We start from the raw sequence: 13,536 nt of genomic DNA, 5'->3' as shown, positions 1-13,536 counted from the left end.
CTATATATATATATATATATATATATATATATATATATATATATATTTCATCTATCAATAGAATTTCATTTAGTAATTAACATATATTTATTTATTTCATATGTATTCGATTCACAATGTGAATTTTTTTGGCGTATTTGTGAAACAAAAAAAATACACATAGTCAAAGACCTTCCAGCCTAGTGGTAAAGGCTTGGGCATGACATAGTCATGAACCCGAGTTCGAGCCCTGGGAGGGGAGTGTTGGCGACATTTAAGTGGGGCCATGTTTAGCCTCCAAATTTGCCGGGGATTAGTCGGGCTTTGTGAGCCGAATATATGTGAAACAAGCATATTGTAAAACAAATATATGTTAATCAATATATTCAATACTATACTTAGAGGAAAAAATCACGTGAAACAAACCTTAAGGTAGAAGCTTTCATGGATCTCACAAATTTTGGAGTTCTCAAATAATTATATAAAATAATATAAAAACACAATATATAATATGTAACGTAATATGTAGTATATTTTTACAACAAATATATAACATATATAGATGCAGTTTCATTTATAAAATCAATCATTAGTACAAACTATATACATCAATCTCAACTGTTCATCTACTCTAGTAAATAACCTAATTTAATGAGCATCTCGATTGTTTTCTAATATAAAACGTTGATCATATTATAAACTCCGGTAATCTTTCAAAATTATCCAAAGTTGAGTTTGTGAAAACCCTCTCCTCAACATATATCTATACTATATTATAAAGCATTTGACAACAACTCTTAAAAATCATTTTTTATGCATGAAATATTGTTTATTGATGCATATTACTTAAAATTAAAGATTACAAGTAAATTGTACGTAAGTGTAACTTATTAAAGCTCCATGTTTGAATTCGTGTAACTAACTTCAGATAAATATAATCAAATAGACGATAAACATTTTATTTTAAATATAAAAAAACCAAAATATAATTAGAATAATCATTGAGTTATAACAAAATACTTAATTATTATCTTTATAAAAAATTATATTATTAAACTAAAAATAAAAAATTAAAGAAATACACAAAAAAACGAGAATTTTTTTATGATATCTTCATATTTATATTTTATTCAAAAATAAAAAACATTATCTGTTTCTCAAAACAACATAAAACCGTATTATAACATCGACTAAAAAAATGAAACACTAAAATCGAGATGTATCTCGCTATATTGTGCGAGTACCCTTCTAGTATTATAAAACATTTGACAAAAACTCTTAAAAACTATTTTTTATGCATGAAGTGCCGTGTATTAATGTATATTACTTAAAATTTAAGATTACAAGTAAATTATGCGTAAGTACAACTTATTAAAGCTTCATTTTTGAATTCGTATAAATAACTGCAGATAAACATAACCAAATACAGGATAAACATCTCATTTTAAATATAAAAAATTTAAAATATAATTAAGATAATCATTGAGTTCTAATAGAATCATTATCTTTATAAAAAGTTTATTGTTAAGCAAAAAATAAATTATTTCACTATTTGACCTAAATTAAATTAAAATAAAAAATTAAATTAAATAAATTGTAAAAAAATGAGAAATCTTAAATAGCTAATTTGATATTAATTTCAATATATTTTTCAAATTTATTTTTATTCTAAAGTAAAAAAATTATATTTCTCAAAACCACATAAATCGTATTATATCAAAAAATACAAAAAAAAAAAAAACATTAAAATAAAAATGTATCTTGCTGTATTATGCGAGTACCATTCTAGGAAAGTGCAAATATAAATATGCTATATAAATAATGTTTATAAATAAAATTAGGAAAATTATATGAAAAATGGAATAGACTTTGCTTCAATCACTTTATATGTGGTATTTTAAAATTTTAGATTAAAGCACTTTATAGAAAATATGAAAATCAGATTAAAGTATGCTTCATTTTTAGATGCAAACCAGATTTCTAAATAATTGAGATGTCAAATCTGAAGTAGCAAATTGATTTTTCTGGAACTACGCTTACATAAAATATGAATCAAATCAAAATATGTTGTATTCTTATGCAAATTGCTAATAAATTTGTGAGTAAATTACCTTTTTGGACCATGTGGTTGCATCCACTATCAACGTTCGTCACTCTTTTGAACTAATTACCGTTTATTCGTTGTGGTTACCATTTTGTTTCTCTTTTGGTCCCTCAGTCAGACTAACTTCAGTTAAGTAAGTCCACCATTGACTCTGGAGGTATTTTCGTGTTTTTAGTATTTGTTTAAATTTCAATTAAAAATAAAAGGTGAATTTTATTTGAATATATGTGTTTATGAATAAGGTGAAGGTTTACAGAAAGGATTTTACCGGCTGGGCGAAACTAGAGGTTGCAGATGATTCCATGCAGGAGAAGTTATGGAGGAGTCAGGGATGATGGCGGGTGGCAACTATAGGGACTAAAAGCGTAATTTGCTCAAAAATCTATAGAGAGGAGGGGGTGCATGATGCAATTGACTTTTTTTAATGGCCGTTTTAATTTTATATAGCGCCTTATATTTCTACGAAACTAAAATAAAATACACTAGTTTAGTTTGTGGTGGTAGGATTGCTGTATCTTGCCATATTAAGGTCCTTTTAAAGGAAGAATGTGGGTTCAAATCTTGCGAGACATTTTCTTTTTAGAGACAAAAAACTAATTAACAAATCTGTCTTGTTTCGACACCAAACACACCCTATAGGTTTGTTTCTTATGGTCACATAGTGTTGCTGCTTGAAAATTTTCTTGAACCTGCTTCCATTTGTTAAAAAAGTATAGGAACTGGTGCAAGAGAGGGGCTGATATGGAGACTGCACCGTTGTGGGTGATAACTGACCGAAGATCACACATTGGATGGATGCCTTTGTTGACCCCTACTCAAAGCTAGTGCAATAATTCGAAAGCTTGCCTTAGGTGCTACAGTTTACCATAGACGACATACAAAGGACTTTTTCGCCAACATCTTCGGAAGACCTAATTAAGACAACTAAGCGGGTGGTTAGAGTGAAAACCATCATGAGCAAGCCGAAGGACAACCTAAGTTTGTATAAAGGAATGGAAGCATGGGTTGGAAACGTGACTTAGCTGATTCAATTATCTCGCTAGATTTTTTGTTTGTACACCTTTGATTAGTATTTTTTTTGACTTTATTTTTGGATTTACGTTACGTGGTATGGAAGTAGCTCCAACCACGTTTGATAAATTTGAGTTAGTGTAATCCAATGTATAACAATAGAGCTTATCCCAGTTAGCTGCATGGACATGCGTTGTGAATGGCAGTCCCACATCATTTAGGTGTAATTAGGGGTGTAAATGATGCGAGTCAAGCTCGAGTATCACTATACTTGACTCGAACTCAAAACCTAATTTTCAAGTTCGAACTCGACTCGAAAACTCACGAGTAGTAAAAATTAAAGCTCGAGTATCACTATACTCGACTCGNGCTCGAGTATCACTATACTCGACTCGAACTCAAAACCTAATTTTCAAGTTCGAACTCGACTCGAAAACTCACGAGTAGTAAAAATTAAAGCTCGACTCGAGTTCGAAATCGAGCTCGAATCAAGCTTAAAACAAGCTCGAACTGCAACTCAAATCAAGTTTGAACTCGAACTTGAACCAAGCTTACCCATTAAAATTTATGAAATTTTAAGGTCTTTCTCTTATAAATTTTAAAACTTAAAGGTATTCTTTTAGTTTTTATAAAACTAAATGAATCAACTTCAAACTTCATCATTAAAAAGACAAAGTTAGAAATTTCATTCACTTCCATTTCTTTTTATAACATCTTTTCTTCCTATTCTTTACCATCTCTCTTTCAATGTGGAACAATTTCAATAACCTTTTTTATAGTTTTTCTTTGTCTTTTTTCAATTGTGATTTTAATAAAAAATAATTGATTAATTTTTATAAATTAAAATGCATAATTTTGTTTAAATATCTAAAAATATAAGACATTTTTATTATTTATATTTTACAAATTTTATCATAAAAACTGATTATATTTTGAAACTAATTATATATAAAATAATCGAGTATCTCACGAACTTTTCGAGTCGAGTATTGGGTAGCTTGACTCGACTCGTTAATATGTCGAGTCGAGATCGAGCCGAGCCTATTCGAGTCGAGTGTTGACTGAGTCCATCTCGAATAGTTTGCTAGTTGTATCGTATCATTTACACCCCTAGATGTATTTTTTGCTTGTTACTAATAAATTTGTTAGATCTGTCGTCCTATTTAAAAAAAAAAAAAACAAAACACAACATTCTTTTGGGTAGTTTGTCAAACTAAAAGTCAAAGGACTGAAATGGAGATGAGCAAATAGTGAAGGGACCGTAAATGTAATTCATCCAAAGCACAATGAAGAAGGATAGAGGCGGTTCTCACGAAAGGAGAGGGATGGGAGTTTGCAAGTTGTGGACACCAAGCTGCATCAGCGACCTGAACTCAGGTATAATAATACTACTTGCATTCTCTCTATCTCTCTAAACTCTGCAAAAGCTTTTGAAACTTGGGTATAATTTCATCTGCTATCTCTTGATCTTTCTGCATCTAGAGCTGTAAAACACGCACCAACGTAATGGGATCGCCGGATTCTGGTTATGCTTCGTCCAATGAAGGGGCTCATCCGACGAAATCTTCGCCTCACAAGCCACAACCACTTCCTCCTTCAGGTAATATGATTATTGTGATCATTTTGTTGTTGTATTCGACATCTGACCTCTTTGATCTACGTATTTTACCCTAATTTTCCATGTGTTTGTCATTTTCATTTACTAAACTAATTTAAGGCCTACGTAGACTTTGGAAACCTAATGTGTGTTAAATTTATTCAGATTCTGGAGTTTCATTGATGAGGTGCAGGTTGGTTTGTTTTTGTTAGTTTTGGATGATTTGATGACATGTATGTTGATCAGGTTTTCGATAAATATCTCGAGTATAATAAGGAAGATGCGTGCATTATTGAAATTAAATGTTTGGTTAGTTTCAAAAAAATTGCATCTCGGATTCGTTATTTTACGAGCTAGTCTGGATTTAGATGTAAGAGTTAAATGGCAGACCTTTTGGTGTGTTTATTTTCGTGGGGGGAATCTGTGGAGATTTGCCTACTTAAATAACATATTAACATTACTGCACAAGTATTAGAAAGGACTGCTGTTCTTCTGGGTCTTGATCTCCATAAATTCCATCACTCCTTCAGAAACATGCCAATGAAACAGACAGCTAATAGATTCTGGACCATTACAACGTATTTCCACTAATTTGATCTACTGGCTAATTGTACAATACATGTATGGTTTTAGAAACCCAAGTTGGACTTTGAAAAATCCATCCTTCAACAAATTCCTGCGACATAATTTTTTTCAGCTAGTGTCTGGTGATCCTTGAATCACATGTGGTACAATAGGAATTTAGGATTGAATTGAAGATAACTTTTTGGTATTTTATTTTTTCTTGTAAGAACACAAATTTGGTTAATCCACAGGACCAAGATTTTGAGCAATGACAGAATAAACATACAAGGCTAAAAGTACAAACATTAGATAGAAAAAATAAAGGTCAAGCTATCCTGAACAAGGCATGCAGGTGCAATAGCTGAGGAGGGAAAAACTTTACATGTGAGATTAAAATAGAGAAACCAAGAAGGAGGAAAGGTACGCTAACTAAACAAGAGCATATATATAGCTGGACAGAGAGTTCATAACAATACATTTTTTCTAATATCCAGGCTTTTCCCTTTTGTCAGTATGGACTTTGTCATCTTTTTCCCCTTGAGTAATAAATGCTTGATGCTCAAGCTTTTGTACACTGTATGTGTCAATTTAAAATGTTCAAATACCCAAGCAGCAGAAAGGCAAGCCTAAGGTCTGTGTGATGGTCATTTGGTTTCCTTTATGTTTTAATTCCTACTTTCTTGATGAGTTGGAAAAGACTTGTTGAGATGTATGGTCAACTCCAACACACATATGCAGCTCTAGATGGAACAGAAATTTCTACAAAGAGGAGGGTGTTAGGAGGGATAGGGTTGGTGGAAATTAGATATACCATAGGAGTTGGCCTTGAATAGGAGGGCATGAAAGGGTGTTTTCTGGTTTGTAGCATTAGGGGAATTAACTTTTGTGTAACTTCTGAATTCTAACGTTTTTAATTTAGAGCCTACCCCAATTAGTTGGGAAAAAAGTTTGTTGTTGTTGAGAACTTTAGACCACTTCACTCTATCGTCTGCATAAAGTTACTTCTCCCTTTAATATTTATCATTTCTTTGCATGACGATACTTTCAGATGCTTTATGTATAGATGCCACCTGTCTCATTTGGTGATTAAAGGGATCTTGACCATTGTTTGTGCCCATGTGTGTGGTTTAGGATTTTCATTGTATGCACAGTAGGCAATTCATAGTTAGATTACTTGAAGAATCTTGTGGTCTACTTTATACTCTTTGTTGTGGTGCAAATTCCCCCTTCCATATTCTTTCTTAGATCTCATCTCCATAATCAAGGTACTTGCATAAACATGAGTTGTCACTGCCTTATTATAAGATCTAATAGTAATATCATTTCATTTTATGTTCAAGACTGCACTGAGACTACATATCTGAGATTTCTTGCGTCAAATGCTGAAGCTGGTTCAATTATTGGGAAGGGTGGAACAACAATTTCTGATTTCCAATCACGATCTAATGCACGAATTCAGTTGTCGCGCAATTATGAGTATTTTCCAGGAACATCTGATAGGGTTATTATGGTGTCTGGAACAATTGATGAAGTTCTCGAGGCTGTTGAACTTATCCTAACTAAGTTGTTTACTGAGGTAATCCTTGTAACACAATTTGCATCTGGTAGCTTGTGTAACTGAACTTACAAAATATGTATTGTTGATTAGTTTTATACTGAAGAAGGTGAGGAGGGTGAGCCAAGATCAAAGGTTAGACTAATTGTACCCAATAGCTCTTGTGGTGGAATCATCGGGAAGGGGGGATCCATGATAAGGTAAGAATGCTGCTCACTGCATTTGATGTATTACTTTGATATGCTGCATATTTAGGATATTACTTATGAAGACCCAACCCTTATGGAGAAATATTATTTTTGAATATCGAATCTTGAAATATTGTTTGGTGCCAATTACCATTTGCTTGTGCTTTGTTTTTGCGTAAAGTTTAGCAACTTACATGGCACTCCCTGCAGATATTTTTAACTCATGAGAGATTTGTTTTCACAACAAACAGGCTGCATCCATAATCCATTAGTTCATTGAAGTAGATATGTGAATTTGTTCAATCTGATCTATCTGTACATCTGTTTATATTCTTACGTGGATGTACTTATTTGAGGTCTTCAAAATCATCTGAACACTAGTAGTTTAATCATTTTTCTTATTTGATTAACTAGTTAATATTGTCTTCCTGAAAGGGGTGGTTTGTACTTATCATCTTCTTGGTGAAGCACTATGCTCTTGCATAATAAAAAAAATGCTTCTTTTTTTGTGATTTCTGTAAGAAGCTGTTGGACCCTTATGCTCATGCTTACCTTTGGATGTGTCAATGGTATCAGCTTATTTAAAAGGTTTACTGGAACCATGGATTTATCTATGAAAACAATGGATCCTGTTGTCATGTGGGTAGGATAGCATGAACTGTATGCAGGGGTTTGTGCTTAAGATATGCAAAGCTTATTAAATTTCCATCGGTTTAGACTTTAGATCAATAGGTTCTTTGTACATTTTCTGGAAACAAGGAAGCTGCCTAACTTATAGCATGAAGTTGTTACAACACTACACCCATTTAGACTGTAGATCATTAGGTTCATGTACTTGCTTCTTGCCTTCTTGGTTATCTAACTCTTCATGATCGCCAAAAGAAAAAGAAAGCTGACAGTTCGCATTTTTGACAAAGAAAAGTTTTATGTTACCCAAGTGTAAAATTTGGTATTATGAAGGTGATAGTGACAACATAGAGATATTGTTTACCGATTTGATTGATGTTGGTGATGTTCTTGTGATCATAATGACATATACATTGATTGATGATTCATGTCAGACAGAACTGAACCATACTGTCCAATAGGTCCTTTGACATCACTCATTTTGTTCTTCAGCTTTCTTTTTTCTATTGGTGTCTTTTCCACAATTTGTTTGTCCTGACTAACACCTTTTTGATTTTATGGACCTATCTAATTTGTTTCCACCCCCAGCTAGTAAATTGTGCAATCGGATTAGTTTCAGTCAAATCTTGTAGTTTTCTGGATTGACTTTTTGTTATTACCATTTTTTGTGGGGTTACTTTTTGTGTTCCATCTTCTGCTGTTACCCATGGAAACTCTAAATAATGATAAAATAATGCTTCTCTATTACCCATGTGGCTATAAGTTGAGAAAAAACACGTTTACTTTGTCAAGATGTGAAATGAAGTAAATTATGCACTGCCATTTACTCTTAGACTCACATCGCTCAAAGGCATCAGTTTTAGGGGGACGGAGTCTTTGACATTTTAAAGTTTTGACAACTTTCAGCTTTGATCTTTTGTGTTACAGGTCCTTCATTGAGGATTCTCAAGCTAACATTAAGATCTCCCCTCAGGATAACAACTATGTTGGATTAAATGATAGGCTGGTTACGGCAATTGGCACCTTACAACAACTGGTGCAAGCTATTAACCTCATTCTATTGAAATTGTCTGAAGATCTATACTATGTACAGTCCATTGGCCCCCCATTTCCATATCCTGGTATGCCTTCTTTTTACTTGAAACATCCTCATTCTCATGTACTGTTTAGAGTTGCTTGTGAGTAATTACTATCAATAGCAGAGCACTGTAATTTTTTGTTTTACCAATTCAACCAGGTGATGGATTCTTGAGAAGTGCTTCACATCATGCATGTTGAGCATCACAAACATCATAAATGCATTGGTACTTGTACCGTAAAAACCTTTTAATGCATTTGTTATGCATGTGACCACAAAAACTGGAGACATGTTCATATAGCATTTCTTGTACAAACTTGTCAATGCATTTGTGATGTATGCAACCCAAAGTTAGTGACATGTAGCAGTTCTCCTGGCATCAAAGGACACTTTAAATAGAAGATCTGGCATGATATGATTTCTTGTCTTACTTATAGGGAACATGGAAGGTGCTAATGCTTAGGTCCATGTTGCAATTAATGCTTAGGTCTGTGTTGCAATTAAAGCACCTTAGTTCTTAAATTTAAATATGGTCGAAGTTTACAAGAATTCTTGAATGGAGGATATGCATCTGGGAGCAACATAATTTTTTGTTTTAGCAATTGAAGGTGATGGATTCATCAGAATTACTAAATACCACTCATTTTGTGTATCCCCAACATCACCGTAATTTTGTTGTTGAATTCATGAACAATACCAAACATCACAAGTTTTGGGCATCAGAAATATCAGAAGTTCTTTCATGGTGGTACAGCACAAACAATTCAGTGCATTGATAATTGTACTATAAAAAAATCCCTCAATGCATTTATTATGTATGTGACCCACAAAACTAGAGCGATGTTCATGTGGCACTTCTTGTATGAACTTGTCAGTGCATTTATTGATGTCTGAGATCCAAAAATTAGTGACATGTAGCACTTCTCTTGGCATCAAAGGGTACCATGAATAGAAAATCTGGCATGATATGATTTTCTGTGGTACTTTGAGGGAACATGGAAGGTTCTAACACGTAGGTCCATGTTGAAATCAAAGCACTCTTAATTTTCTAATTGAAGTTTTCGGTTGAAGTCTATAAGAATTCATAAATGGAGGATATGCATCTGGGGAGCACCATGTATTTGTTGTGTTTTAGGCTTTTTAGCAATTGAAGAAGGTGATGAATTCATGAGAAATGCTACACAGGACACATTTGGGCGTCACAAACATCACAAGTGCTACAATGGTGATACATTACAAGCATTCCAAAGCATTGATAGTTGTTACTAAAAAAACATCCCAATGCATTTGTTGTGCATGTGACTACAAAATGTAGAGATGAGTTCATGTAGCATTTCTTGTGCAAACTTGTCAATGCATCTGTCACTATTTTCTCTTGGAATCCCACATTAAGTGTCTTCTCTCTCGATTTAAGAGATCCTCCAAATTAAAAAGTCAGCCCCAATAACAATAATAACTAAAATACACCTAGGGTTCCACTACTTCTAAGATTCTCTACTTTAACAACCTGAGCCCCCCATGATGACACCAAAAAAAGAAGAAAAAATTTAGTGGTAAGATAAGCGAAGAAGACATGTATCTCGATGGTCAAGAGTACCAGAAAGGGATTTCAAATATCTTGTTTAAGCCGGGGATGTTAGCTGAACTAGGCCAGGTTGGTGGAATAGGGTCTCATTTCCCTATTTAGGAGGAAGACAGAGTGACTGTCAAATGCTGATTGCTTGGCAAATCTTCTGCAGTCCGCTGCTACTAATGATGCTTGTAATAGGCAAATTAGCATATACTGATTATGTATAGCTTGCAGTTTTCAGTTTCGTTGTTGACAAATACCGTATTTGTTTCACTGAAACTTGATGTTAATGAAATTCAGTGTGCTGATTTTGTTTCTGTTTGTCTGTTCGGCAGCACCGTACAATGCCCCCAACTACGGACCTCGTGGGGTTGGTGGAAAGTTTCAGAATAACAAGGTTATTAACATCCTAAAGAACTTTGCTTCAGTTTCATGCTTCTTTTTGAATCTGCAATTTCCCATTTGATGCATGCTATTCCAATTAATAAGCACCAGATGGTCAACGTTTTTAAAAAATTATCTAATAGTTATTTGAAGGCAACCACGTTGTCATTCATTTGCATAATCAGTGATTTATGTTGTAGAACAGTTTGCTACTCTGAATCATTCCGGTAGTAGGATTCCAAACTGTATGAAGATTACTTCTAGGTGATAAGTTGAATTTCTGTGGTGTAACCGACTTACTGTGTGTTATGTAGTAAACCTCTTGATTTCTTTCTTCTGGTATTCATTTTGTCGTAAGTGTGATTGTATATAGTTTGAATTTACAGAAAGCATGGTGGTGTTTTGCAGGAAGATATGAGTAACTCAGTGACTCTGGGTGTTGCAGACGAGCATATAGGGATTGTTGTTGGTCGTGGTGGTAGGAATATCATGGAGATTAGTCAGGTAAGTAAGGAGGTGACTCTTCTTCTGCTCGTTACTTGCATTTTTTTTGTATTTTAATTTCTCTTCTTGCAGATTAGTGGAGCTAGGATCAAGATTTCTGAAAGAGGTGATTTCATATCTGGGACTTGTGACAGGTATGCACCTTTTTAATATGTCCATTTTCCCAAAAGCACCAAAAATAGAGAAAAAGTTTGATACACTGTCGTTACACAATATCTTCATGCCAACGGCTTCAAGAGTGGGGCATTTGTCAATCTATAGTTATTAAGGGTGTCTTTGGTACACGTGAAAGTTGTCCCATGTTCGACATGATATTAGATTAGGACATGACAGGATAGGACTTGAATGAGACTAAAATGCATTTTCTGTCCACCAAAATAGGTAGAACAAAAATAAGAAAGATGGGACACGATGGATAATTACTAATATGCCCGTGTGAGATTGAAACCTTAAAACCTTGCACAGTTCTTTCACCCGCCTACCCCATCCTGGTCCGGCCATTCCCGTCCACATACCTAACGCACCCGTAACGGAATTACATTTGCTATGTTTCATGACTGGACACACGCCTAAACCGCTAAACCACACAAACAACCCACACCGCACTGCAAAGCCTGGAATAGAAATCCACGATGCGGTTTGCATTTTTACCAGACCACACTATGCGGGGCGGTTTGCGGTTTTGAGTTATTAAACCGCGGTTCAAACCGCACCGCACATTATATATATGTATATATTTCTAATTTTATCTATAACATATACACACACATATAGAATAATTGCTAAATCTACGTTCCTTTTAATCTATTTTCTTCATGATCGATTAATGAGGTTCAAATTTGGAATTTGATCAAATAAATTAAAACCCAATAATCCATTAGGCTCTTTTAGGCTTTAATCAACATCTATGGCATGATTTCACCATCTCTTTTTTAATTTTGTATTGATGTATGACTTCTGCCTTCTGTCTTAAAATACTTTCAAGTCTCAACGATTTAGTTTGAAGTTAACTTTTTACTTCTTAAACTATCTTTAATCTATGTAATGTAATTGGAAATCGGATATGTTGAAACTATATATTTTTTGGCCTAAGGTCACGTTATTGTTGATTTTATAATATTGGCTTGTAGGCGTAAAGTGTGTAAGGCACAAACCGCGTAAACCACACCGCATTTCGCGGTGCGGTTTTTTGCGGTTTGAGGTGTATGCGGTGTGGTTTCAGAAAATGCTGAAACCGCATATGCGGTGCGGTTTTGCCTCAAACTGCACCAAACCTCACCGTGAACTATCTTCTAGACCCGCTCATGTAAACCAAATATACAAGGCCAGTGTTTGCAAAATGTACCAAAAAAAAGATGTACATAGAAAATAGATCTCCTCTGGACCATCAAATTTTCCATTATTACAATCTTGTAGGTGCCAATTGTAGATTTCCTTCAGCTTCACCATCCTCTTTGCCAATTGAAGAAGAAAAAAGAAGCAAAGTAGTAGTAGTAGAGAAATGATGTTTGAACAGTAATAGGTATTGTATGGTTTTGATGACAGGAAAATAAGCATCACAGGATCAGGAAGGGCAATCCGAGTGGCGGAGGCGATGATAATGCACAAGGTTGCTTCGGCTTCAGCAGCTCCGCCTCCCTCCGACCTAACACCCGACCATCTTTCTGTTGAAAATCTATCACTCAACAACCAATAATTCGCTGTTCTTTTTTTTCTTTTCGATCGTTAATTCCCTTGATACCATAACATGCCATATATGATGGAGAAACAAACAGAAAGAGATGCATAAAAACACAAGAGTTTGGAATGAAGATAGGTTTGGTTTTGTTGTAAGGAAGGCAGGAAGGAGGTTTAATTTTATTTCCAGTTTTTTGTGTTATTATGCCAAGGTAATTTTGTAGCAAGGGCTGTTGTTATGTCATCTGAGAATTTATATATATATAATAAGTGATGATGGTCAATCTGTTTTCAAAGTTATATGTGATTCAAGTTCAGTAAACAAGATGTGGTTTGACCATTTAAATCTTACAAACCACACACTTGAAACCAATGCAGACTCCAATCAAAACCATAACTCATACACTATTTGTCAAAAATGGCTTGACTTTTTATTATTTCTAATTTATTCTGGATCTGATTGTGTTCACATGATTTTTTTGAAAAATACTATAAAATGTGAACAAAGTTATTGGACTTTGAAGTTTTGGAGGTGCTTGTTATAATTATATTAAGGGGTTGTTTGATAGTTGCAGAATGATTAAGAGGTTTTTATGATATAGTGTAAATTGAAATATAATTGTTTGGTAATTGTTTACGATGAAATTAGGGTGTCGAATGGTTAAGGGAGATTCATGATGCAAAATCATTCAAAGAAT

The 13,536-nt window shown here is 34.0% G+C and overlaps 1 protein-coding gene across 2 annotated transcripts; it reads left to right on the top strand.

Moving 5' to 3' along the window:
* The first annotated feature begins 4,411 nt into the window (after positions 1-4,411).
* Positions 4,412-13,047, top strand: LOC112524600 (protein BTR1-like). 2 transcript variants are annotated; one of them, XM_025134500.1, is made up of 9 exons: positions 4,412-4,471; positions 4,577-4,694; positions 6,596-6,831; positions 6,904-7,010; positions 8,553-8,746; positions 10,609-10,670; positions 11,066-11,161; positions 11,234-11,295; positions 12,707-13,047. In XM_025134500.1, the coding sequence occupies exons 2-9, from the start codon at positions 4,601-4,603 to the stop codon at positions 12,855-12,857; spliced, it is 1,002 nt and encodes a 333-aa protein (XP_024990268.1). In that variant the 5' UTR covers positions 4,412-4,471; positions 4,577-4,600; the 3' UTR covers positions 12,858-13,047. The 2 variants fall into 2 exon arrangements, with proteins under 2 accessions (XP_024990268.1, XP_024990269.1); XM_025134501.1 differs by lacking the exon at positions 4,412-4,471 and having other exon boundaries at positions 4,493-4,694.
* Positions 13,048-13,536: the final 489 nt, after the last annotated feature.

Source organism: Cynara cardunculus, assembly GCF_001531365.2.
Source record: "Cynara cardunculus var. scolymus isolate 2C chromosome LG 13, CcrdV1, whole genome shotgun sequence".
Classification (NCBI taxonomy): Eukaryota; Viridiplantae; Streptophyta; class Magnoliopsida; order Asterales; family Asteraceae; genus Cynara; species Cynara cardunculus.
Note: the sequence above shows the minus strand (reverse complement) of the source record. Positions and strands in the feature narration are given on the sequence as shown.

What these genes read in the sequence shown, in the direction of transcription:
- LOC112524600 (XM_025134500.1), top strand. Translation starts at nt 4,601, where the DNA reads ATGGGATCGCCGGATTCTGGTTATGCTTCGTCCAATGAAGGGGCTCAT. An exon ending in GAAAGTTTCAGAATAACAAG is followed by an intron (nt 10,671 to 11,065) that starts GTTATTAACATC and finishes GGTGTTTTGCAG; the next exon opens with GAAGATATGAGTAACTCAGT. An exon ending in ATATCATGGAGATTAGTCAG is followed by an intron (nt 11,162 to 11,233) that starts GTAAGTAAGGAG and finishes CTCTTCTTGCAG; the next exon opens with ATTAGTGGAGCTAGGATCAA.